The sequence below is a fragment of the Tympanuchus pallidicinctus genome, unplaced genomic scaffold, assembly GCF_026119805.1.
Source record: "Tympanuchus pallidicinctus isolate F22 unplaced genomic scaffold, pur_lepc_1.0 scaffold20, whole genome shotgun sequence".
Classification (NCBI taxonomy): domain Eukaryota; kingdom Metazoa; phylum Chordata; class Aves; order Galliformes; family Phasianidae; genus Tympanuchus; species Tympanuchus pallidicinctus.
This window is the reverse complement of record NW_026294722.1, coordinates 8077891-8103880: the sequence shown is the minus strand read 5'-3', so window position 1 is coordinate 8103880 and position 25990 is coordinate 8077891. Positions and strand designations below refer to the sequence as shown.

Sequence of the window (25990 nt, the reverse complement as noted above, 5' to 3'; positions counted from 1 at the left end):
AGAGGAGTAGTGAATTTTTTGGAGGGGGATGGGAAGGAAAGGAAAACAAAGGATAGAGACAGGGAAAGCTAGAAGCTTTGTTAAATCAGAAAAGAGGGCAGGGAGATTAGAATAGGTAGTATTTGTCCTTTTCAGTGCCTTAAAGAAGTTAAGAGGAAATAGGACGATGATGCAGGAAAGAAATAAAGGCAAAATAGAAGTGAAAAAAGGAAAAAAGGAAAGACAGGAAGTAGGAATACAATCAAAAGGAAACTAAAAGACAACAATGTTACAAGTGTAACCTACTATACTTAATGGGTTCTTTGCGTAGAACAGTGCCCACTGTGTAGAATGTTCTTTTCAGGAAGTACCACTGCCAAGAAGGACAAGCAGAAAACAGTGCTGTAAGGAATTATACAATTCAATACATACTGGAAAGCCTCAAAATATAAATAAATGCCACTAAGGAAGGAAGATATTTGTCTGTGTGACAGAAGCAATGGTTTTGAGACATATGCACTTATTTAGGAAGCAGCAGATTATTCACAGTCCTCAAAAAATAAGTACCATGGGGTGAAAATATCAGTGGCAGAGAGAGAACAGTAGAACAAAAGATAGAGCTTTAAAAATAATATTTGGAACAGATACACAAAAAGAAATGGAAAATACATTCTCCAAGGATAAGCAAGACATAGGAGATAGAAGTTGCATTTAAGGTCTCACAGCTCGGTCCTGCATTTCCAAGTCCTTGATTGCAAATGCTAATTTCAAGGTTAGAAACAGAAAACACTGTTGTTCCATGTCTTTCCTTGAAAGACACGGAGGTTTTGCATTCTTCTTTTGGTTGTTTCTCCCAGCTACTCACCTTTACTTTAAATCTACCTGAGTATCAGTAACTTCTTAAAGACGGGAAGACAAGACCTCCATCAACAAAACAGACAGAACCCAACAACAAATACCTAGGAAATATCTTCCTGAATTTTTAGGAACCTGTTGGATGCTAGATTTACTAACCTGCCTAACAAGGCCGGTAACCTGTGAACTATCAGCAACTGCTGGAGAATGCATTTATGCCAAGCAGGTAGCTGACGTGTCTGTAAGGTCAAAGGGCTTTGTGGCCAGATGCAGGCATTTATCCTGAAGAACAATACATTTGTACACTTTCATTTTAGGTTCCTGGTTCTGGATCACTCTGATCACTTGCTGTCTATAGATAAAAATCTGATTTTGTTTTTATGCACACTGAATATCTGATGCATTATGAAAGTTTCTCTTCACAGCCTTTTTTAGTATGCTGTGAAACTGCCTCACGTACATTTCCTTCCAAAGGAAATCTTTATTCATGTTTAATTATCTGCCAAAAATACCTAAAAAAAAAAAAATGGCAAAAAAAACCCACCCTTGAGTCCTGTGCTTTATAGCAGCTGTAGCTTTTCAAGAGGTGCTACAGCCCATGTTATCTTAAGGCATAAGCCCATATATTTCATCTCTTTCACCTCTGGAGTTTGAAACACTCTCAAAGACTTCACAGCTGGAAGCATGGCTGTTGGATATCCTGTATAAAACAGGATTTTTGTCACCATATATTTAAATTAAGTGTTCTGTAGGAAATCCTAACAGATATAATTTATTTTCTATTTGATCTGAAGCTGCATACTTTCTTCAGTTAGCAGGAAAGCAGCTGTAGGACACATGCAGATACACTGTATATCAGACTGAGGAATATGGACCACTTGAATTGCACCTGAGCAACAAGCAGACTTACCATTCCTACTCTGTTCTAAGATGGTAGTGAGTCCAATGCACTCATTGCACATGCCAGGTTTGTGAGTATGGGGATGTAAAAAGAATTAGGTACAAAATTCTGAAAGAAGTCTGTGTTTCACCAGGAATTCTATTGCTCAAGTGCTGGACATCCCACACACTGCATTAGTCTGACATCACATCCTTCCTAACAAGATAAAGGCGCAGCTGTTAGGGAGTAAGTATTTACTATGGTAGTAGTCTAGATAACGCTAAATTGTAGTCCCACTACTGTGGGTTTTTTGTTTTGTTTTGTTTGTTGGTTTTTTGTTGTTGTTGTTGTTTTTGTCACATTCAGGAATCACTTGGTTAATATTTTAAATCAGTAAGACTGACCTTTTTTCCTTCTATCATGAGATAGGAGGATTTCCTTGTTGTTTTGGTTGTCGTTGATGTTGATGGTTTGTTGTTTTTGGTTTGTTTTTTCTTTTTACATAAAAGCTGATTATCCCACAGAGTCTATCAGCTACAGCTCACACTAAATATGTAAAATGATGGAATTACAAACATAGTACAGTGATTTTTCTCTCAGCTAGACTTACATTTCGCCACATCCCACCACAGATCTAAACTGTATCACTCTCTACTTCTATCCTGCTACTCCATCCACTGAATTCAGCTTTAAGACTGCATTCTCATGCACCTTTCCCATTCCTACCTGCTTTTCCAATTGCTAGATTAATCTCACTTTTCCAGTTTGCTTTTCAGCAGTAAAGAGTTTCTCTTTCCACCACAAACGTGCAATACAATCACTTCCACAAAGGCTTAACCCATAGTTTCACCAGCATTTCCCATTCCTTCCAGCCATAGCAGTCTGCTCAATCACACTTCTTGCAGACCTGTCTGTAAAGTTCCACAGAGAACAGGATCAGTGAACTGAATACTAACTTTAACTCTGGAAAAGCACCCAGTCACAATAGTTCACAACGCTGCTGCAGCAACACTTGTAGTGGCATAGCTAACAGGGCAGGAAAAGGCAGCCCACGATAACCTAAGGGATCACTCTAACTAGAAGAAAATTTTGTGGAACTACAAGCTCAAGCACTGGATTGACATTTTTACAGGATTTGCCTCATTAACAATGTTATGTTCGTACCTAAATGACACTACAGATCTGCCCTCATCTCCCCAGCCTTGTGAAAGGGCATGAAGAAAAAAATCTTTAAAATATAACCACATCTCTAAAGAGAAGAAACACACGTTACAGTTGTGGCACTGTCTGTGAAGCCACGTAAAAGACTTGCATTTCACTCACATTATCTAACATCTCCATAAATAGTTGAATTCATTTTGGCACCTTTACAAGTTATTATTTTTCATGCACTGTTAGACTTGCAGACAACGCTCCATGAGCCCTCCTTATAAGGTGACAGGAATGGGGACTTGACTGAAACCATGCCACTGTAAAATTGTTTCAAAAAGGGAGGTTTACTGTAGAGAAATCTACATCCACATCAAATAACATACTGCTGGAAGAGCAGAAGAAATCATGCTGCATTAAACCACCTTGCCAATAACACAATGAGATACAAGTATGTACGTAGGTTGCTCTGGAAGTAACGCTTCTATTTATTTCCATGGAAACTACAGCAGCTACAAAGAACACAATAACACTATTAGATAGAGTAAATTCTTAGCTACAAAATGCTCTTTTTCAACACAGTCACTACAATTAGCTGTGCATTTTCACTAGCCATGAACAAGAGCCTGCACGCTGTGCTCATAAAAAAATGCACAGCCATTTAGAATGTGCCTTGTCTTTCATGTTATTGCCACCACTGCTGAAATGCACCACCCACCACCTCATTGCTCACAGCCACTGTTTGGTCTCCATGAACATTCAGCAAGCGTCTCCATGAATGTCAATGAGTGCCGTTTTTTTTAACAGGGAGGAATGCAGTTCCACACCCATTTCATACACACTTCCATGCCAGATGTCATTTTGTCAGACTGTCTCTCTGCTGCCATCTGTCACACAGCAACAAAAGGTAACGGAATACTGGTGGGAAGGTTCAGCCTCTATTGCCACCAACATCACATTATGTTGTGGGCCAACATCATAAAATAGAATGCATTACTTTTGGAGCAGCACTTATAAATTAGGTAAACACAGCAAGACTGCTCTGCAATTTATCTATTAAATGAACTTTGCTACACACCATTACTACAAAGCCACAACATCCTTATGAATGGAAAATGTCAGTAATTCAAAATTGAGATTGTATGCAAACAAACAGAAGTATATAGGGAATGAATGTATTTCTATGAGTAAGTTACCACAGGTCCAAGAAGAACACATGAAAAATGTCAGTTCGCCCCTTTGAGAAGCAGTATTCCGACTTCTTATATAACAGTCATGCTTAATCCTTGCTTTTAAACTTCTGCTGGAACATAACATTCCCGCACTGCAAGATGTGATGATACATCTCAGTGTCACTACTCATTCAGGAAATACCAAAACAGTTCAGTGGAAGAAAAAGAGAATTCTAAAAATGTTCTTAAGCAACATTATACAACGCCTGTTCACACGCTGTTGGAGGACAAAATTAGTATTGTGCCCCTTGTTTTACTGTACTTCTCTTAAAAAAAATCTTAGATTGCAGTCTTGTATCTGACAGGTTTTTAATGTCTTCTGGGCATTCTGATTCTTCTTTCAAAGGTAACTAGAATGTTTTGGAAAAACAACCAGTTCTGGACATTAGCACGGTGCAAACACTTTAACACAACAGAAGAACATTATCTAGGGAAAAAAAACTGTAGTTGCTATAATTAAATCCTGATTTTCATTGCATTTGTGTTTTTCTTCATGTGATGGTAGAAGAAAAATCTAAAATATGTAAGGAAAACCTCTACCAGCAATTTTAAGTCTAAGGTACAAATCAAATCACATGGTCTAAAGACTGACAGAAGAAGCATTTGAAACTAGCCCAGCAAAACAATCTAAAGGAACACATTATCTGTTCCTTGATTGCTCAGGTAGTTCCATATTTGTAAGCCTAACCTAGCAGGAAAAAACTAATTCACAAACAATAATATGTTTTCTAAACTACAGTTGTATCAAACCATAGATATTATCAGTATACATGCCTGGGGCTCAGCTCTCAAGTAATGTCTTAGAATGTAAGTAAACAGGATCATTAAATTTATAAGAGCTTATTGCCATTGAAAGGGTTCTGCAATTCCCAGCCCCATTCCCACACACATATTCCCACTCCTTCCATTGCAATGGATTTATTATTTCCTTAGAATTTCAGGGAGCCAGTTCTACTTGTTTGCTGCAGAAAACCGCATGCAACAGCACGGTTAGACTCAGCAGCAACAAACAGCAGAGGGAGGGAGGGAGGGAGAGAGGGAGAGCGAGCGAGTGCCCTTTTCAACGGCTAGGGGCTGTTAAATCACACTGTCTGTACTGCCCTCTTTCTTCCCCAAAGACACAGCTATAAAAAGAAAATTACACACAAATATTTGACAAATTTGGACTTTCCCTGCTTTGACTCCTCAGTGCTAAAAATCTCCCCACGCAGCACCTGCCATTCATCTACAGTTCTATGTGCACTTAGTTCTTCGTGTTCCTGTACGTAAGCCTTTCAGTACTTGGCCTAGGATCACAGAACGTCCAAGTTGGAAGGAGCCAGTAAGGATCACCGAGACCGACTCCTTGCTTCTCTCCTTTTTGCACAAATCCTTGTACAAAACAACCAGGCTTGTCCTGAAACAACTTAAACCTCAAACCTATGTGCTGTGCTGTATTTGTTGTCTAAAGATAGTTTCCAAAATAGAGTTCCAGACTCAATATCTCTATAGTTTTGAACATTTCAGACGCGCTATATACTTTGCCTACTTTTGTATGTAACCTATTCAGATGGGATCCCAAAGCTGATCTGGATATTTCTGTAAGAAAAATACTTTAAAATAAACCTTTTTATGCATAAATTAAAATGACATCTGCCCCAAACTTTCAGTAAATGATTCAAAAGTAATCTATTTCTACTTACTTGATATGCAGCAATAAAATACTGCTACTACATCAATCGACCAAAGTTATTTCCCCTCACCTTTTATGTCAAAGGAAATGGTAAAATTTCAGATATTTGGCATTTTTTCCTACATTGTTTTCTAACTTTGGTAGAAATGCAGCATCCCCTAGTGTTCATTTATTTCACTGAAAAGAAAAAAAAAAAGTACATTCAAATAATCACAGATGTACAAAATGCTATTAAAAATATTTTTTGTAATAGCACTCAGTATTCAGTTCAAGATTTTGGCAAAAATACTTCATTGGCTTTCCTGATAATCACAGAAAGTCTGAGGGTAAAGTTTCCTCACGCAGCAGAGATACCAATTGCTCTGAAGCAGCATGAAGCGAGGTAAAGCATGTTAAAACCCATATGGTAACAAAACCAAGACCAAGGCAGACATCCTACACCGACTTGCCTGATTCTTCCATCAGCAGTGGCTGCTCTGAGCCTCCAAAACAAACCTGGTAGCTATGTTCAATTGTTTCTTAGTGAGGTAAGCATGGAACAATCTGTCCTGTACTGTGATGGAAGAACTTGCATACCTCTTGTTACTCTAGGGCATACTCTTCTGCTGGCCACATCAAGTATTTGAAATCATGGCTAAACATCATTCCATACATGTTGTTGCCATGTAAGCTATAGTCAAATATTCAGTCCTACATAAACAAATCTTTATTGATGCCTCTTTGATCTCATTAGAAATATTTCTTCCCAGCATTAATATCTCCCTGGCTGTTGTACAGAGCAGAGCAGGTGATTAAGCTGGGATAAGCCAATTTCATAATTTTTATGCGGAAAAAATAAAGCAACAGAACTTAAATAAGAAACTTAAGATTATACTGCTCAGTTTTGCTCTCTGACACAGTGACAGTGGCAAGATAGTTGGTTTTGGACAAAATGTAAAGAACAGAAAGCTTTTTTTTTTTCTTTCCTGTTTGGGTTACACAAACTTTATTTACAAGAACATTGATTCCACGTAGTTTCTACGTCCTAATTCAGGGTTTCAACCTAATACTCTAAATCTCAAAATTTTTCTTCAAAACGTTGTGGTTTATTGCACTTCAGAAGTGAGAAGGATCAACAATGGATTACACCTTTATTTCTAACCCATTTTGGGATACTTGCTGCTAGGTCATTCCACATCTAAGCAGTGCCAGTGTAAGATGTTGACACACTACTTCATAGACATCAGCTCAGCAGATTTGCAAGAAAACATAATATATACTTATAAGCATCAATTTGGTGAGAAGAATCTTCAGAAATCTAGAAAAAATAAGAGTGTTTTTCCAACCAGATAAAAAAAATCTGGCTGAAAAAAAAGAGTTTAATTTAAATTCCAATTATTTCTAGTCATTAGTTTTTTCTTGACAGACTACTTAACTTACCAATGTATTAATGAAATATTAGTCTTTGCATTGTAGGGTCATCTATTGAAATGTCAGTTTAATAGCTGTTACATAAAACTCTAGGGTGAAATCCAGGTCCTATTATCTCTGGTGATGCCACAGTTTCACCCAGAACATTCATCTGTTTTTATAATGCATGGAAATTACAGTCTTTCAAGGACAATAAAATCTGTTCTAGGCAAATTAAAAATTATTAATGTATCTAAGCCCTTCTTGTGTCTATTGAGTAAGTAGTGAACAGTAACAATTAATAGAAATGTTACGTTGACAGAAATACTACAGGGAACCAGAAATGTTTTTCCAATCAGCAGTTTCATATTTAGTGTTGATTAGTCTGTTTTCTTGTATTGCTATTACTATTTTGCAATCCTCAATACCTTTTTACTCTGTCCATTTAATAAATGCTAAAGACATGGAAGGGAGAATAAAATACTTTTCCCTCATAAATGACAAGGTAAATTTAGTGTTACTCAGACTTGAGTGATCTATTTGGAATATAAAAGAGGAGAAAAGGTTCAAAGAAAAGCATGTGCATTCTCTCTCCCTTTTGAGCATAAACATCCAAAAGCATACTGAAATTCTTTTTTGCCTCCTTATGAATCACAAAATGCACGAAAAAGACTTCAAAAAACACAAGCCTCTTCACTCCTTATTTAAACTGTATGCTACATTCAGGCCAAAATGACAAACTTAGATAACATCAGGTATCAGAAGTTAATGGGCTTGAGCAGGATCAGGAACAAAAGCAAGGCTTCAGTTTTAAGGACAGCTCTGTCAACAAGTGAGATATGCTGTTTTTGCAGTGCTATTAGCATGAGAGCGTGTAGCCATACATTCCGTACACATAAAAATCAAACTGCATAAAGACTGGACAAAGACTTATGTGGAAATAAAGCCAAAATTGTTCTACAAACAACTAACAATCAACATAACAAATCTTCTAACAAAGATTCATGAGCCAAGTTGGATGGTGCTTATCTTGGATACATGACAGATTTTGCTTCCAGAGTTTCTTTTTAGGTCTTAATAGCAAGTAACACACGTTTTTGGTTCTGTTAAAAGCCCTGCAATCCTTCAGGCTCTCAGTCTCCCACAGGTAAACAGATATGAGTACTAATAAATGATCATGATTTTTAGACTGGAATTACTTACCCCATGACAATGAGTTTTTTCTTCACCAGATTTACTCAAACTCTGAATTAATCCATCTTGTTTAACTGAAGCATAAAATAAAGGAGTCATTCTCAGTTACTTCCAAGTAGGTAAGCAGATTTCAGGTTGATTTCTACAGTTCTGCAAAAGATACCGATTTCACTTCGCTTTCTAGATACTGGAAGAACAATTAACAAAACTAACGAGTTGAATAAGTATTAAGCATTATGCAGTTGTTCTCGACCTTGCTGGCTTAACTTAATTTTCAGTTTCATTCCTTTACTGAATAAATAAAAGGGATGTATTGACAGAAAAGCGGAAATGTTAGCACAATAATGATTTCTTATAAGGAGGCTAATTATTTTGCTTGTTTATTCATTTAGATGTGGGGCTTTTTTTGCCATTAAGAATGCCTATGTTTGCTAAGCTCATTTATTTAAGAGATAGGACTATCAAAATGACCATACGGGGTGTAGGTTGTACGAGTCCACATATAATGTAGAAGATGTGGAATCAAAGAGGTAAAAAAAAACTTGGGTCATTAAATCCAGGACTCAGAGGTTAAATAACAAAAACACAGAACTATAAACCAAGCAAAGAAGTTAGTAGTCAGAAAAATAAATATACTGTCCTTATGCAGACCCATCTAATTATCTCACTTTCCAAATGTTAAGTAACATAAATTCTGAGAAGATACCTCAGAAAAATAACTGTAAGCAACAGAAACATGGGGTTTCGCTGATCTTTCTTAAACATACGTACAGTGCTTTAAGAAACAGGATTTACTCATTTGTCAGAGTTCAATCAATCTCAAGAGTGCTGAAAATGTTATAATAGACAGAAGCAATCACCTCACTATTTTAACACGACTCTGTCATCAAATATCAGAGGAGAAAAAGAAAGCTGTGCCAAAGGGTTCTTAAGAAGTAAAACAGAGGTCTGCATCATGTCTTTATTCTTCTTGCCTCCAACACAATGTTTTACAGAAAAAAAACCCATAGGTTCAAGGTTTTTGTCAATTGAAATAATCATTTTAAACAACAATGATCTCCTCTTAAGCATACAGCATACGTCTATGTAAAAAAAAAAACTTAAGCTAGCTAATACGTACAGAAGTCACCAGACAGCTCTTGAGGCACAAATACTAGTTCAACATTACTGTAAATTATCGTATCTGATCACCTCGTGGTCTAAGTCTGCCTTAAAATTCATTGTGCTAAAATAACGTAATTTTGAGGTTAATTACAAATTTTAAACTTAATTAACATATTAAAAAAAAATCTTACCTTTTCCTAAAGGAAAACATGCCTCTATGTAAGAGATTAAGTAATTGATGTTATCTGCTCCTAAATTGCTTTAGCTTTGCTTCAAAATGAAAATTCAAACAATATTGCTTATTTGGAGCTTCTACAAGTATAAGAGCTGAAATTTGTGCAATAAAACTACCTAAAATCTACCTATGTCAACGCTACATGAAATAAGAGCTTTTAAAGCCCTACATGTAAGGATTCTTAGGGAAAAAAAACTATATCCCTATGTAAGAAAAGCATTCAAACTAGCTTGCTTGCTGAGGCTTAAAAATGTCTCAGGTTAGTGTACTCTGGGCTATGAAAGCACGGTGTCAGTCCGTGGTTTTGGGCTCTCCTGTCTCTTGACCGTTCCCTACCCCTTTTGAGGGCATGGCAGGAGAAAAGAGAAGTGCTGCTGGGGATCAAGGCCACTTGTCAATCTGCAGCTATAGCAAATAGCAACAGAAAGCTACTCAAGTTTTAGAGAATAGCATGCTTTTTTTCCTTATATATAAAACAATTCATTTTCCCCTGCCATATTCCAGCAGATGACCCATCTCCATGTTCATAAGACCTCAGAGCGCTCCAAACCCGCTCTCTATAAAACAAAAAATTCTACTGATTCTAGAACTAGTGAGGTGAACTGACGGCCCAGCGCACCTCGCACACTTCCCAAGACCACAACCGCCTCAAGCGCGGCCTCCACAGCACGAAGCCGCCACAGCACTCACCCCGCCTCACGCACAGCCCGCGCTCGCTAACGGCGCTCAGCGGCAGGCTTCAGAGCGAGCCCCACCCACCGCGGCTGGGAGACCCCGCATCACTTACACCAAGCCCACCTCCAACCCCGCCTGCCCAACTGCCTGTGAAACGCCCACCCCCTCCGAGCCCGCTCTTCCAGTCCGCCTAACGATTCGCTCCTGTTGCTGTCAATCATTTTATTCTTCAGCTTGATTGGTTAGAACTCGAAAGAGGGCGAGTGTTGGGCTGGTTATGTTTACAGCGTTCAAGATGAAGCCGGCTGGGGAGGCGGGAAGAAGTGCTGTTTGTTTTAGCCGGCCGGCTCGGGTCTTCTCAGAAAAAATAGCTGCTCGGCTGTTCTAAGCTGCGAGTTCGTCATCCAGAACCATGCAGACGCCGTGTCCGGCCTGGCACTGGGCCTCCTGTTGGGGCTCGTGTTCGAGGTATCGCGCGGCGTGCCCCGTTAGTTGAGTAAGGTTAGCAGTCGCATCGTTCGGAACTAAAAGTAGCATTAAGTTCTGAGAGCAAATGACAGGCTTCCAAACTGCAGGCATTGTATGCTAGTAAGCTAAAGGAAGCGTAACCGAAACTTTTCACTGTGAAATGATCTGTTCGTGCTTAGTACTATGTTAAATGCAGGGTTTCCTCTCAGGATGGCTTTCATTTGTTCCTATTCTCGAGGCTATGTGAAAAAAGCCAATAGGTGTATTGCAGTTAGAAATGACCATTATAATGCTGTAAACGGAACTGTAAGAATTTCTTTAAGGGAAACTCTTAAACATAGGACTGTTTATCTGTCTTGCCTTAGTGCTGCTGAATATTATAAGATCTGTTGATGTGTGTAAGAAGATTCACTGGTTATAGAGAATGGAAAAGAGGCAGTTAGAAATTAGAAGTTAACATGTTAATTTTTTCTTCTCTGAGAAACGTTATAATTTTCTGTGTGCCCAATACTGCTCCTTTTTGACAGCACTAATTCTTGTCTTCTGAATAAATGTTTCTTTTAGTATATACTTCTTTTTAAGCCCTTGGTGTCATTTCATAGAAGGTTTTATATGATTTCTTTCTTCCTCCTAGAGAAATTTACATCATGCTTGTACCCTTGGCTATCCTGCCACAGAATACCACTTGGGTGGGCTCCCATACTTGCAGCAGAGTGCAACGTTTGTTGCATTGTGTCCTATACTTTGTAGGTAAACAGAAAAGCTAACCTGCTGGCTTCTAGCAAAGGTGCTTATTGCCGTCTTCTCCTAAAGACCATTAAAAACAGCTTATTCATAGGAAAGCTAGCTTCTAAGCATTCCTTTAGAATGTTATCATGTTTGTGTGGATTCCACCAAAGGAAGCATATGATTTGTCCCATTTTTGAATGAAATGAGGTTACAGTGAACATGTGGGAGTAACAAGAATTATGGTAATTAAGTAATTATGCAGAAGGTATTTTATGTACTTTGTTAAATATGAAGTACAAGCTTCACAGTTAAGAGTTGTAACCAGTACATCTGTTTGTAGATGGCTCAAATTGCAAAGAGAACAGAAACAGCTCCAGATTCTGTATCAGCCTGCAGGCATCCCCAGTCATGGAAGGCAGCACAGTGAAGCCAGAACCATTGACCACTTCACTGTTGTCCTTTTGGCATGGAAAACAGTGGGGAAGAAGCATGCTCCCAAATTAAGGAGTGAAGCAGTGCTGTCAGAATGCCTTTGTTCAATGAAGATAGCAGTGAGTCTCATTCCATGGACACTTTAAGTTGGCATCGATGCTCTGGGCTGTTGTCACCACAAAACACATGAAACTACTTGTATAGCTGAGCAGCACAGCATGTTAGGAAATTCAACCGTTGTAGTTAATAGGGATTTTTCCTCCCCCATTTGGCTGTGTCAGTTTTGCCTTGTATAATTTCCAATTCACCAAACAGCTACTTTTCCAAGTGAGATACGCTGATAAGAGGCATCTGGCAGTAAATAGAGGCAGGAATGCTGCTTTTGATGGTGATGCTGACTTGTACTGCAGTTGATTTTTGTATGCCAGAAAAGAGGATGTATACTTTTTTTTTCCTGTATGAGAATTAATTTTCAAAGCACTCTTAATGATTGTAACTCCTCCTTAATTTCATGGGTGCATTCCCAGTATGCTGAAGTGATATGCCACCTCAGTCTTTGCTACAGAGGACTTTTTGCATTGTTGTGCCTTTCATTTCTTTAGTAGTTGATTAAATGAATGCTCTGTATACTCCTGAGTGTTTTTCATTACGCTTTTAGAAACTAAGTTATGTAACACCTGATGAAAATAGGTTTTTTTGTTGTTTATACTTGTTCAATTCGCATTTATGAGGATCAGCGTAAGTGAAAACATAAAGACACAATAACCATTCCTTTTCTTTACAACAGTTTTCAGATGATTCCTGTTCTCCTTCTCTGATTTATAACCTAGATAACTGACTGCTTGTAAATGTAATAAATGCATTTGCTATTGGCCGTGTGAGATATAATTTCATATTTCTTGCAGCAAAAGAGCAAGTTACTTTTTTTCCTCTTTTACTTATGTACTTTATACTTAACATTAATGACATTGAAGGGATTGAGTGCACCCTCAGTAAGTTTGCAGATGACACCAAGTTGGGAAGCAGTATTGATCTGCCTGAGGGGAGAAAGGCACTACAGAGGGCCTGGATAGACTGGCTTGATGGGCCAATGTTAACTGTGTGAGTTTCAATAGGGCCCAGTATTTTGGTCACCACAACCCCAGGTGACCCTACGGGTTTGGGGAAGAGTGGCTGGAAAGCTGCCTGACAGAAAGGGACCTTGGTGTACTCATGGACAGTGGGCTGAATATGAGCCAGCAGTGTGCCCAGGTGGCCAAGAAGGCCAACGGCATCCTGGCCTATATTGGGAATGGAGTGGTGAGCAGGACTAGGGAAGTTATCCTGCCCTGTACTTTTGGGCACCTCAGTATAGAAAGGACATTGAGATGCTGGAGCAGGTCCAAAGAAGGGCAACAAGGCTGGTGAAGGGCTTGGAGAATATGGCCAGTGAGGAGAGATTGAAGGAACTGGGACTGTTCAGGCTGGGGAAAAGGAGACTGAGGGGAGACCTTATTGCTCTCTTCCAATATGTGAAAAATGCTTACTTCTCGGTGGTGACAGGACGAGGGGAAATGGCCTTAAGTTGTGCCAGGGTAAGTTCAGGTTGGATATCAGGAAAAACTTCTTTACAGAAAGGGTTGTTAAGCAGTGGAATAGGTTCCTCAAGGAGGTGGTTGAGTCACCGTCCCTGGATGTGTTTAAAAACTGTTTGGATGTGGTGCTCAGGGACATGATTGAGTGGAGGGCTGTTAGGGTAGTATGGTTAGATGAAGGGATTAGATGAAGGGATTGAGTGTACCCTGAGTAAGTTTGCAGATGACACCAAGTTGGGAGGTGGTGTCGATCTGCCTGAGGGCAGGGAGGCCCTGCAGAGGGATCTAGATAAGCTGGATCGCTGGGCTGAGGTGAATGGGATGAGGTTCAACAAGGCCAAGTGTCAGGTTCTGCACTTTGGCCACAACAACCCCGTGCAGCATTACAGGTTTGGGGATGAGTGGTTGGATGAGTGTGAAGAGGAAAGGGACCTGGGGGTGTTGGTTGATGCTCGGCTGAAAATGAGCCAACAGTGTGCCCAGGTGGCCAAGAGGGCCAACGGCATCCTGGCCAGCAGGAGCAGGGAGGTGATCATCCCCCTCTACTCAGCACTGGTGAGGCCGCACCTCGAGTACTCTGTTCAGTTTTGAGCCCCTCACTACAAGAAAGACATTGAGGCCCTGGAGCGTGTCCAGAGAAGGGCAATGAAACTGGTGAGGGGTCTGGAGCACAAGTCTTATGAGGAGCGGCTGAGGGAGCTGGGATCGTTCGGTGTGGAGAAGAGGAGGCTCAGGGGAGACCTCATTGCACTGTACAACTTCCTGAAGGGAAGCTGTGGTGCAAAAGGGTCTGGCCTCTTCTCCCAGGCAAATAGTAGGACCCAAGGAAATGGCCAGACGTTATACCGGAGGAGGTTTAGGTTGGATATTAGGAGAAACTTTTTCTCTCAAAGGGTGGTCAGGCACTGGAATGGCTGCCCAGGGAGGTGGTGGACTCACCGTCCCTGGTAGTGTTCAAGAGGCATCTGGATGAGGAGCTACGAGAGATGGTTTAGTGCTTGTGGTACTAATAGGAATGGGAGGGTGGTTGGACTGGATGATCTTGAAGGTCTTTTCCAACCTGAGCGATGCTGTGATTCTATGATGTACCTGTGTTATAGCTTACTACTTTATCAGTTAGAGCAGCACAAGTGTTTGTTTTTCAAGTTGTGCAAGTTGGATAATTAATTATTTTCAGTTAAACTAAGCAAACACGTTTACATCTTATCACTCACTTGTAGGTCACACAGTAGTCCAGATTGTTAACAGATCTACTGCCACAGCTAAGGGCTAGATATGCTGCAGTATGGGAATGGGCAGAAATTATCAGGAACGTGGGGATGGCTGAAAGTGATGAGTATTTTGTGTTTGTTTTTTTTTTTTAAACCAGTTTTGCCACTGAAGAAAAATAATGTAAAGGTGTACTGTTAGTTACTTTGGATTGGTTACTTTTTATCTTAGAAGGTAGTTGATTTTTCTTGCTTGATTTACCAGATAAAAATTCATGAGCGAGTTCTATGGTGATAGTTTGAATATTCAATTTGTTTATATGGACACTTAGCCAAAAAAGTGATGTACTGGCTGTCTTGCAAGGTGAAACTTTTCATCTGAATTAATGCAATCTCATAACTTTTGAAATAAATAAAACCCACTGACACTTCTAAACACTTTCAAATATTGTTTAGTAGAACAATGAGTAATTTGATCCTTAGCTAAAAGGACATAATTCAAATCCTGACCCTATGTAGCAAGTGTTAAAGGAACTGCAACAAGGTGAACCTCCACATTTGTTGGAGATGAATAACAGTTTTGGGACCGCTTTGATATAGACTATGTGAGGGAGGACGTTTATTGATGGCATAATTGTCTTGTTTGAAGAATCTGATACCTTTTTCTTGTTTCCTTTTAAATTTTCAGGCCACAGCAAAGTACGTCGTCATCTTTATTGCTGTGCAGTACAGTGTCACCTATGCTATTGGTGAGATTCAGTAAAATCTGTTCTGCTTTTGTGTAATAGGAAAGCTCAACTATTTAAAAGTTACCTTTTTTCCCCTTCTCAGAACTTCACGTTTGTAGTACAAATACCTTACCAATTTTGGAGCAGCGTCAGGTAAAATCTCCTGTAGCAGTGACAGAAGTAAAATCCTTTTGTAGGTACCAACTTGTTTCTGGTGTGACCTCTTCATAGGGTTTGGTTTTGTGTATGGCTGCATACAAATGCTGTAATCAGGATATAGATTCCTTTAGTATTAAAAGAAGGTTTGGTTGAGTTTTGGACCAGAAATTTCTGAGGTTTTCACTTGCAAACATGTTACTAGTGAGTATTTCTCTTGAGAAGTAGTGCAGGCAGGAATAGCATTTGATATGCAATTGCTTGTTCACTGGTAAAATATGGACAAAAATATTAATATGAATAACTTGAAAAGAATGTATGTATATTTAATTAAGTGTATGGACAGCTTCACTCCATACCTTTTGGACCTTCTAAAAGTACTGTTCTGGCAGTACACAGAGCCAATATGCTATCCTGGCAAATATAGAAGAATTTAACCTGAAAACTAAACAGTAATTCAGATGAAGGCAATGAAAGCTTGAAAACTCATCTTCTAGCACAAGACTGATTAATTTTAAGATAATGTTTGAAAGCAGCTAGAAATCTTATTACTTTTTCATCATGAGCTCATCAGTTAACACTCACCCTTAATACTTACTGCCTATATGTGTGAGGGATTTTGAATCTATGTGACTTTTCATCCATAGATTGCTTGGCAGAAGGACTTTAGTAGCACGATTTCCTATCAGCTGTTGAAAGCTATGGTCAAGACTCCTTGATAAGCATGACTGTTTTTATCAGTATGCTTGCATACAATTCCCATTCATTTACTGTGTGCCTTTGCCTTGGGTAAAGCTTTCTGTTGCATCTGTTTCCTGTGGTATGAAGATTTAAATTGTTTTAATAACAGATTTATGGGGAAAATGCAGGTACAGATTTGCAGTCCATTAATGAATAACTGAAACTTTTATGTAATTATCTATGCAATCCTAAACCTCATTAGGATTACCTGTCTGGGTGCTGTTTGCCTAACACAGGCCTGGATGAGGTGGCGATCTATAAATTTTCAGCTGAAGAAATGGAGATAGCATATTAAGAAAGGAAAAAATAAGAATAAACCAACCAAAAAGGAAGTGAGCAGAAGTTGGTGGCATAATAAATATTTACTGAAATGATATATTTTTAAGTTCTTTCCAGTCTAAATGTTTTCATCTGAGATGTCTTTCTGTGAAAGCACAAACGTATCTGTCTTCTGATATTCTTAGATATGTTTAGGCTTCCAACCCGAGCCATTCTATGATATGTACATAATAGCTTCTTCAAAATTATGACATGTTCTTCTCTACTTGCTAACAGGATGGCACACAGAGCCAGCCATGGTTAGTGTTACCTTTGGTGATCCTTGGGATTAGTGTTGTCACTGAACTCTGTATTTATCTAAATGTGAGAAATATTTCCTGGAACGGATTTAATGTTTGTTTTTTTTTCTATTTGAAATCTGTCTTTTATAATGCCTCAAAACTGATTTCATAAGAAGACTGTCATCTGTATCTTCTCCCTTCTGTATCTCATCTATTCTAATATGTTTCAGACCATTAAAATTCAGTTTGTTTGCTTGTTCTTCTCAATAAAGATGTTATATAAAGAATGTCAGATTTACTGAAAAAGAACTCTGAAGGAACATCTCAATTACTGGCAAAGGACAATTAGTGGAAAAAGTATTTTTAATAAATGACAGTATATGACTTTCAAATCCCAGTATTTTGTCACTTGGGAGTTAGGAAAGTTCTATGAAATTTCCTATTTCTGTTAGCATATATATGTATATATATTGAATACAGTGTCAGCATATGTCTGTTATACCTTTTTGAAATGAATCTGTGTGAGTTAGTTTCTACCAAGAAAGGTTAAATCTCTTATGCTTGGATTACCAGCTGAGTCAGCACTATGTGAAATCAGCTGGAAGATTTTAGGCTGTAACATTGTTTTTCCTTATCATTACAGAGCAGCCTTTCTGCAGATGCATTTGTTTTTATTCTTTAGACTTGGAAACTGTTTTCTCTCAGTGAATAATTTCATTGCTTTTTCTGCATTAGAGTATAGAAATTAGTACAGTTCTTAAGTTTCCAAGAGTACTATAATCTGAAATGGCAGATATGATATTGTAGTTTGACTTTGCTTCAGCTGAGCAGAATAAAGAACAGCACATGGCTCTCATTGCAGAGGTGGGAAGATGTTCTACATGTTAATCACCTATTTTTAAATGCAGAAGTTCTCACAGCTGTAAAAAGGCTTTAAAGGAGTTCATGGGTTCACTAAACCTCTAGTTCTGCTGTAGCTTTAGCTCTAAGTCATTTTTCTAGCCAGCTTAAAGGTGAATAGACTCCTCTTGTACCCCTTACTTTTTTAAGATGAGAATCCATATTCATGTGTAGTTAATGTATGTGAGTGGTTCTGCATGATGTGCTTAGGTTCACAACAAAATAGGAAAAGAATATAGACTTCAGGCCATGGAGAATGGAGACTTATGTAGCTGGTAGTCAATTTCAGATTTAATTGGCAAAAAGTGAACTAGGAGAAGTGTACTGTAACTTGTTTATACGCTGTGTTGTTTCATCTGTTCCACTACAGATTCTTTTCATGCTTAAAACAAACAAAAAATATAAAATGTAGAGACTTTCTAGAAGTTATTTCCACAAAAGTTTGTGAAAGTATAGCCTAAGAGATTTAATTCCTGAGGGTTTAGTCTGTGAGTGGCCAATAAAGCACTGAAGTGGCTAATAACGGGCTAAATGCAACTTAGACCTCAGGAAGTTCCTGAAGTTTTCTGGAACCTGAGAGAAGTTATGTTGGTAGGACTTCTCTTTGTTTGCTACAGTTTTGATATTCCTCATTAAGCATCTGACTGCTGGAGAAAGGGAGAGTAGACTTAAAAACAGGAATCAAACAAAAAATTGCTTCTACTGAGCTTTGTACAGTCAAAGTTCTTAAAAGTTTTAGATTCCTAACTTTAAGTAAGTTTCAGCCGAAGAAAATACTTGGGCTTTTATTTATTTATTGTTTTCCTTTGGTCTAATTCCTGTGGTTTTTTTTTTTTCATGGGAAGCTGAATTATATTTCTGCTTACTGCATTTTAATTTTCTTTATTTATAATTACAGCTATCACTGTCAATGGAGCAGCAAAATTATAAAATAGAACATAACTTTGAATAAGAAAATCAAAACCAGTATCAACAAAGCTAGTATCAACAAACATTTGACAAAAGATAGTTACAAAAATTGACGCTGCAAAGCTGTTATTTTCATTTGTTTAATTATTTAGGTGGGTGCCATCAGTTTATATTTTAAAAACATTGTTCTTAATAATCCTAAATTTGTTATAGGTCCTCTTTGATCTAGATTAACCCAGTAGTCATGTTCAAATTTCACTTAAGTTTAACAATGAAAATGGGCAAGAAAATAATTTGAACTTCTCTGTGGTCAGAATTTGTTCCATTTCTGTAATACCTGTATTGCAGCCACTTCGGTATGCTGTCAGAGTCTAAGCTGCTTGTTTTTATGTTTTTACAAAATTGATATTCTGCGACAGAAAGTTCCTACAATCAATGTCTGTTTGTTACCCCTGCACCTGTCTCAGAGGTTTTTTTTTTTTAATTATTGCATTCATCTTAAATGAAGCAAGAGGTATGTCTGGAATCCATACAGCATGGTAAGTCCACTGAAAGCATTCAGAGTAACTTCTAAAAATACAAAATGTTGTTTAGGAGTCGGAATTCGCAGCAATTTCTAAACACTCAGTACTGTGGAAAGCTGTGTAATTATGTAAGTAATTAATTTCATTATGTTTTAGACCAATAAGTTGGGGTGAAGGAAGGAATATTTCATCTGTACTTGTTCCTTATTATTAGAATGGGCTGCTCCATCAACTTCAATTGAAAGCACAATCTGTTGCCTTTCTTGTGCCACCTGAACGTTGACTTTCACCACGAAAGGTTCTAACAGTAAGAGAAATGGGTGAAAGAGCACTGATATTGTCAAGAAGATGATGTTAGATGTTTAGCTCTAAGCCCTACTAGCTGGAACACACATTGTGAATTTACTGACCAGAACAAGAGAGTCTTGTTTACAAATAGTGTTGTTGTAACATTTTCTTTTAGTACAGTTATTCCCTAACATGCAGAGCTGCTCCACTTTGAAACCGGTTCATTTTGATTAATGTGCGAGTAGCTGATTGCAACAAATATAGTGGGTTTTAATTCCTATTAAACTGCTGTTTTTATTTCAGTTGATTTGTCTGTTCTTTTCCTTGTTAACCAATTGGAGTGTTAAAATGCATTTTTATTTAAGAAATCATGAAAACATAACTCCATTAGTTGTTGTATAAGCTAAACTTATGCTTTATTTAAAATTTGTTTAGAAAGTACAATCACATTGCTGAAGCACTACAGTGTATGTCTCAGATAAGACTTTTTTTTTTTGTCTTTTTAACATGAAATCAATAGCATGAGCTGTTTTCTTGAAAATTTAAGAAGACGAATCAGTTTTGTAGAGTGACTCCCATCTGAAAGAGAGAACATTTTTTGGAGAAGAATAATAGATGATGGAAAATGATGACCAAGTGAGTTATGGCAGTGTCTAAAATGTAAGCCTGCATATTTGTCTAAGTGTGTACATCCATTAGGCTTTTCTTAACTGAGAAATTATTGGAATTGGGTTTAATTAAATTATTACATAAATTAACCTTAATGCATATAAGTATATTTTTGACAAATGTTTAATACATTTAGGATTCCAAAGACTGCTTTAAAAAGAAAGTGCACCAGCAGGTGGAGCAAATAGATAAAAATGCTATGCTACTGTTCTACAGCTACATTTATTAAGATGATCTTTTAAGATAAGTACAAGAATTTCAAGGGGTTTATTAATTTTTGTAGAGATCACATTTTAATGAAAAGTGAAGGTATTTTATTACTCTATCCATTATATAAAGTGAGAGGTAACTTTGATTTTGTTTCTGTTTATAATTGGAGCAACAGAAATTGAAAATTAAAAGGGAGAAAAACCCACAGTATTTGTACTGTATTGACACGTGAAGTTCTGATTAGTGCTGAGTCCAAGATGTCAAATGCAGTAAGTGTAATTCAAAGACCTTATGATCTATATGTAAGAAATATGAAGAATATGCAGTCTGCCCAAATGAAAAACCAGCAGAAGTAAATTCCAGTGTTATTGCATACTATCATTAACTTATCACACCCTGCTCACTTCTTGTTCTTGCCCTGATGAATGCTCTCTTGTAATTCACAGTGGAAGGAGAGAACCCTGCAGGAAACATTACTTGAAAGAAATAGAATTGTTAAGTAGCAGATCTTGTGCTCTCAGGAGATGCAACAGGACCTCACTTCATTTAAGGTACCCTAACAACATGAATTATTTCCTTATTTGTTGATATTGTGATAAGGAATCTCTACCAGTTGGTTAAAATTGAATTCGCAATTAGAAGCACACACTTAAAATTTTGAAGCTCTTGTGTAATTCAATGACGAAGTAAAATCTAAGGTCAAATTTGTTTTGTTTTTTTTTCTTCAGAATTTGAGCATATTCTGATTTGTTTCATCTCTAGATTTGCTTGGTTTTCTAATATTTGTTTTAGAGATAGCTGAAGTCTCACATAATAGCAACTTACTCATAGGTGCCCAACGCTAGTTTAATGTATTGATTTAGGAATTATGGGAAGGCATACTTAATTGCTTTATTTGTTTTTCCATCTTGAATACCAGTTGTGCCTGTAGTGAACTCTGTATGAGGAGATGGCAGGACTTAAGCCAGTTCCATTATTTCACACTATAAACTTCAACTTGATAAGGGCCTTTTCATATGGCTGCTTTGAGTAGCTGACACGTATCCCATGTTCTCCACACAGCTCATTTTGGTCTGGAATGTTTTAAATTCTGGTTCTAAAAAAAGTATTGAATGTAAGACTCCTGCAGTCGGGTTGGAGGTGATGCTTTGTGGGTCCCTGTCCCATCTCCTTGTGTTCTGCCTTATAGGTGCCCAGCAAGCAGTGCTGTCATTTAGCTTCAGAACTGTGCCTCCATATAGCTGAAGTAAAAACTGATGCTATTTATGTTCATTTTAACTTCATTCCAATCTGTTTGCATTACATTGAACATTTGCTTCAACAGACGTTGTTTTTTTCCCTGTTGAAACCGAGCAGATTGTGCTTGGTATCGCAAGTCCTCCACAAACATGCCATAGCTGTGACTGAGAGCTGCGTGCAGGACCGGCACCTTATCGTATTTTAATCCTTCAGCATAAAAAATACTTCTATTAAATCCCGCCTCGGTGCGACTTCCCATAGTCCCCTCACAGCCGCAGCGCAGCAGGGGCTGTGTGCACAACCCTTGTGCACAGCAAGGGCAAAGGCGGCAGGGCCGGGCCCACGGCGGCACGGGGCGCTCCCGCGGCCGGCGCTGCGAGGCAGCCCCCGCCCAGCCGCCGGCACGCAGCGGCACTACGAGTACCGGGATGCAGCGCGCGGAGGGGCGGGCTTCGTGGGCACTACAGATCCCACAGTGCTCCGCGCCGCCCGGTGGCTCCGCTCGGGGAGGCTGGTTCCTATTTAAATCTAGGCAGCGAGGAAAATGGCGGCGAGAGGTTGAGCGAGGGGGAGACGGGGACGGAGCTGCGCCTTGGCTCCTTTCCCAGGTGAGCGGGGTTTGGAGGGAGGGAGCGACGAGCGGAGGGAGGAGAGTTCTGGTTCTCGTTCTTCTGCTCCCAGTGCCGGGGTGGGACCGGGCTGCGGAAGGCGGGCTGCCCCTCGCCGGGGAAGGAGCGGCTCGGGGCTGGCCCTGAGGGGCGGCTCTCCTCCCTCTCCCCCTCCCCAGCGTGGAGGTGTCTCCCCGAGGGGAGGAGGACGGGGCGCGCAGCCGGGCTGTGTGAGGGAGCCATCCCTGCTGAGGTCGGGGGCTGAGAGCATTCCCAAGGCGGCGCGCGAATGCCTCTGCCTCTTTACAACCATTGTAACTTCGGCGCTGCGTGTAGTTCGGAGGCTTTCCTGAGGCAGCGGTCGGAGGCTGCTGTGCTGGGCGGGAGCCTTCCCGTAGCGCTGTGCGATGCGTATCTGAGCGAGGTGAGTTTGGGTGGAGGTTCCTCGCGTAACGCCGAGAGAATCGGGATCGCTTTAGATTCCCGAGACTTATGTTGAGAAGCGTGTGACCCTGCGCTCCTCAGCCTGGGCAGGAGGTGTGTTTGGGTGTCGTACCTGGGTTGGAATGGCCCCGTCTGCCATTCAGCTGGGTTTGTCTGACACAGAGGCGGTTCCAGAGACCTTGTTATCTGCATTCTGCTTCTGATCGTCCTGTAGCCTGGGTAAGTTTCAGAGGTGACTTCTCTTGTCTCAAGTAATAACGAAAAGGATGAGAAATGCTGGAAATGAAAGGTTGATTTCTATGGCCTCTTTATTCATTTCTGCTCTGCAGCTGATGTTGATAAATGGAGATGAGAAAACTTTTTTTAAAAAATTGTGTGATATCACGGTCTGCTGTCTGAACGAGGTGTTGGTGATTCTGTGGCATAAGTGGGGTGAATATGGGTGGGGATGTCTGAGGTTGACATAGTTCCCAGAGTCCTCCTTGGTTCTAAAGTTGGTTCTGTTTGTGGTTTCTGCTCCCAGTTTTGTGCATGGTCTGAGGTTTTCTTTTAAAAGAGAAGCTGCTTGCTTTGTCAGCTCATCTAGTGAGTAGCTTCAACTCTGTCTCTTTAATTCAGGTAGTGTCTCCTTCCTCCTATACCTGTTAAGGGGGAAAAAATATCTTTTTCATCCTTTAATGTTTCCTCTTGACTTACAGATAAAAGATATGTTTAATTTTTATCTGGAATAATGAGACAAGACTGAAGCATGTTTGGAAGTGTGAAAGTATCTATAGAATCTCTATAAAATAGTTAAAAGGAAAATTTTAAATCAGTCACCACTATTAAAAAAATATGTATAGTAGTGAGTTGCTATACAGGAGATGAAGATGTGTGTGTTCTGAATAAAAATACAAGATTACTTCATAGTCACAAGCAATATCTGCTTGAAAGTCCTAGCATAAGAGTCTGAATTTAAAGGAAACTGACCAAATTGCTTTTTTTTTTTATTTAATAGCTATACATTGCATAACGTATAGTCATTTTATTTGCTGTTAGCAGTTGTTGTAACAGGCTTTTTCTTTTCTGACACTTGCAGTGAATTTCATGCAGGTCTGTTATTATTACTTGTATACCTTTTAATTTCATAACAGTGGATTTGCTGCTGTCATGCTAGAGGCTGGGAGATGATAGGTAAGGGAAGTTATGGCAGGCAGAATAAACCCAGTATTCTGCTTTGCTTTAAGTGCCTTCCCTGATGACAGCATACTATTTCCAATCTGCTTTTATGTGGGCATCTGAGTTGATTTCTTTAATTCTTTTGAAACCCTAGTTCATTCTGGTTTTGGATTTATTAATTTAGAAGTTTGCATTGTCAGCTTATTTTTTTGCACAGTATCATTCAGACTAATGTGTAGCTGAGATAAAAATGCATTCTACAATACAGTGCTATCTTTTGGCTGTGGTTTGTTTTTCCCACAAATACCAAACAAGAAATCCTAGTCGATACCCTCATGATTAAATTCTGTGTTAAAGCTGCATAGAAGAGGTTTGTTTTATTTAAAACAACAAAAGAAACAAACAAAAAAGCTGAAATAAACAGAAGAACCCTACCTCTGATAAAAAAAAAAAAAAAAAAAAAAGGGCATCTCGGTTATATTTGTCTGTGAAATCAAGCCATTGATAGCATGTAAAATGATCTTGGATGCTTTAGTCTGACACTGGAGGTTGCTTCAACTCCTGCATTTAAATGAGCCTCCCTTGAAGATGTGATCTCGAATAACTGTATGATATAGGATATTCTGCATTGTGTTCGTGGAAGCTTGGCAGTGGTGACTGTTTGGAATATCTTAAATATTGTTTTCCTTCTTAATACTGAAAGACGGGAGGAGGGGAAGAATTGCCTAGGATATGGGAGGATGGTGAAGAATACCTAAATTGAAATGGCAATATGTCTGTGTGCTTTTTTTCTGCAACTAGATCTATTGACATTTCTAAATGTAGTGTAGGAAGAGTCAGCTGAGAAGAAATGTAACTTACTGATTAAAATCACAGGACAAACATTCCGTAGTAGTTTTAATGTTACATTTAGTTAGGAGAAGGTACATCAAATTCCTTTTCATCCCATGAAAATTGGAGATGTACTTACACTCTGTTACTTTAATGCTTTTAATTTAATGGGTGACTTTTATTTTTAGCTGGCAGTTATCAGTAAGCTAATTGTCCTTGAATCGGAACAAAATTAACTTGCCTCCTAACTCAATCTCACAAGGGAATTTCAGTTTTTTGCATGAAGTATGTGGAATCGCTGTTGGTGAGGTTCTGTGCTTCTAAGATGTAGATGCAGATTTTTTTTCTTTGTGATGTACAGCCACCTCCATTTCTGACGTTATATGGAGTTAAGAAAAGGACAGTTGCTTAATGCAGCATTCTACTTAAGAAAGAAGGACCACCAGAGATTTTGTTGCCCATTTTTTCTTATGCTGGGGACTCAGGCTTCTTAGTGCAGACAGCTTAGGATGGAGGTGGTAAGGCCAGCTTTGTGGCTATCTCTCTGCCTTTAAATCTTTTTGTTCCCTGACTTTGTGTGCACGTTGTGGGTTTGTTTATTTTTTTCCACCTTTGTCACCTTCTCTGTTAAATGTAAGTTCTTGTCAGGTGTGCTTCAGCTGTTTGCTGAATGTTCTTTGCTAGGTTATGGATCATTGCCCTGTTGGAAACTTTAAAGACTTTCCAGTCATCAAGTTATGGGTTGTTGCTTTTTTTTTTTTTAAAGGCTACAGGCATGGATAGTGTCATGACTTCAAGCCTAACACCATTATAATTACATTTTGTGACCAAGAATATTCTGGAAACCTGAAACAGTGAAAATTTTCCAGAAAATCTCATAATTGTTAGGTCAGGGCAAGCAATTTTTTCGTCAAAGTTGTTATACATGTGGCTAAATTACGTAACAGTTCTGCCCTGATTTATCAGTTGCACCTGAAAGTGGGGGAGAGGGAGGAGAGGAACAATATAACTCTTATATTGCTGGCCATAATGACTAGCACCTGCATTGGCCTCAGCTGAGCATGAGATTTTGTCACAAAGCCTATACTTTGTACTGTTTCTACACTTCCATGCATGTTGGGATGTGTCAGAGCCATGGAGTGTGATAATTCGATACAACAGGTACGCTTAGATGGTGTTTTAGAGACTTATTTTCATGGCAAGTTTATATATATTTTTATGTATATATACAATTGCATGGGTTGTTCTGA

The 25990-nt window shown here is 38.9% G+C and overlaps 2 protein-coding genes across 12 annotated transcripts in view; one reads left to right on the top strand and one right to left on the bottom strand.

Annotated features, from left to right (window-relative positions):
- The window catches only part of ZMYND8 (zinc finger MYND-type containing 8), a 65766-nt gene extending 55284 nt beyond the window's left edge, over positions 1-10482 (bottom strand). Inside the window, exons 1-2 of one of the 3 annotated variants that reach the window (XM_052683455.1) lie at positions 10380-10482; positions 8360-8500 (exon numbers count right to left, since the gene is read on the bottom strand). In XM_052683455.1, coding sequence (XP_052539415.1) covers positions 8360-8364 — 5 coding nt within the window. In that variant the 5' untranslated portion in view covers positions 8365-8500; positions 10380-10482. Of the gene's footprint in view, positions 1-8359; positions 8501-9645; positions 9699-10379 lie in introns of those variants that run through there. The other 2 variants (XM_052683456.1, XM_052683458.1) reach the window with 2 other exon arrangements.
- An 11695-nt stretch (positions 10483-22177) lies between these two features.
- NCOA3 (nuclear receptor coactivator 3) overlaps positions 22178-25990 on the top strand; it is a 75819-nt gene continuing 72006 nt past the window's right edge. For 5 of the 9 annotated variants that reach the window (XM_052684301.1, XM_052684300.1, XM_052684290.1 and 2 more), the window contains exon 1: positions 22178-22307. The gene's annotated coding sequence lies outside the window, so the exon portion shown is untranslated. Of the gene's footprint in view, positions 22308-22382; positions 22732-22951; positions 22971-25990 lie in introns of those variants that run through there. The other 4 variants (XM_052684291.1, XM_052684294.1, XM_052684298.1 and 1 more) reach the window with 3 other exon arrangements.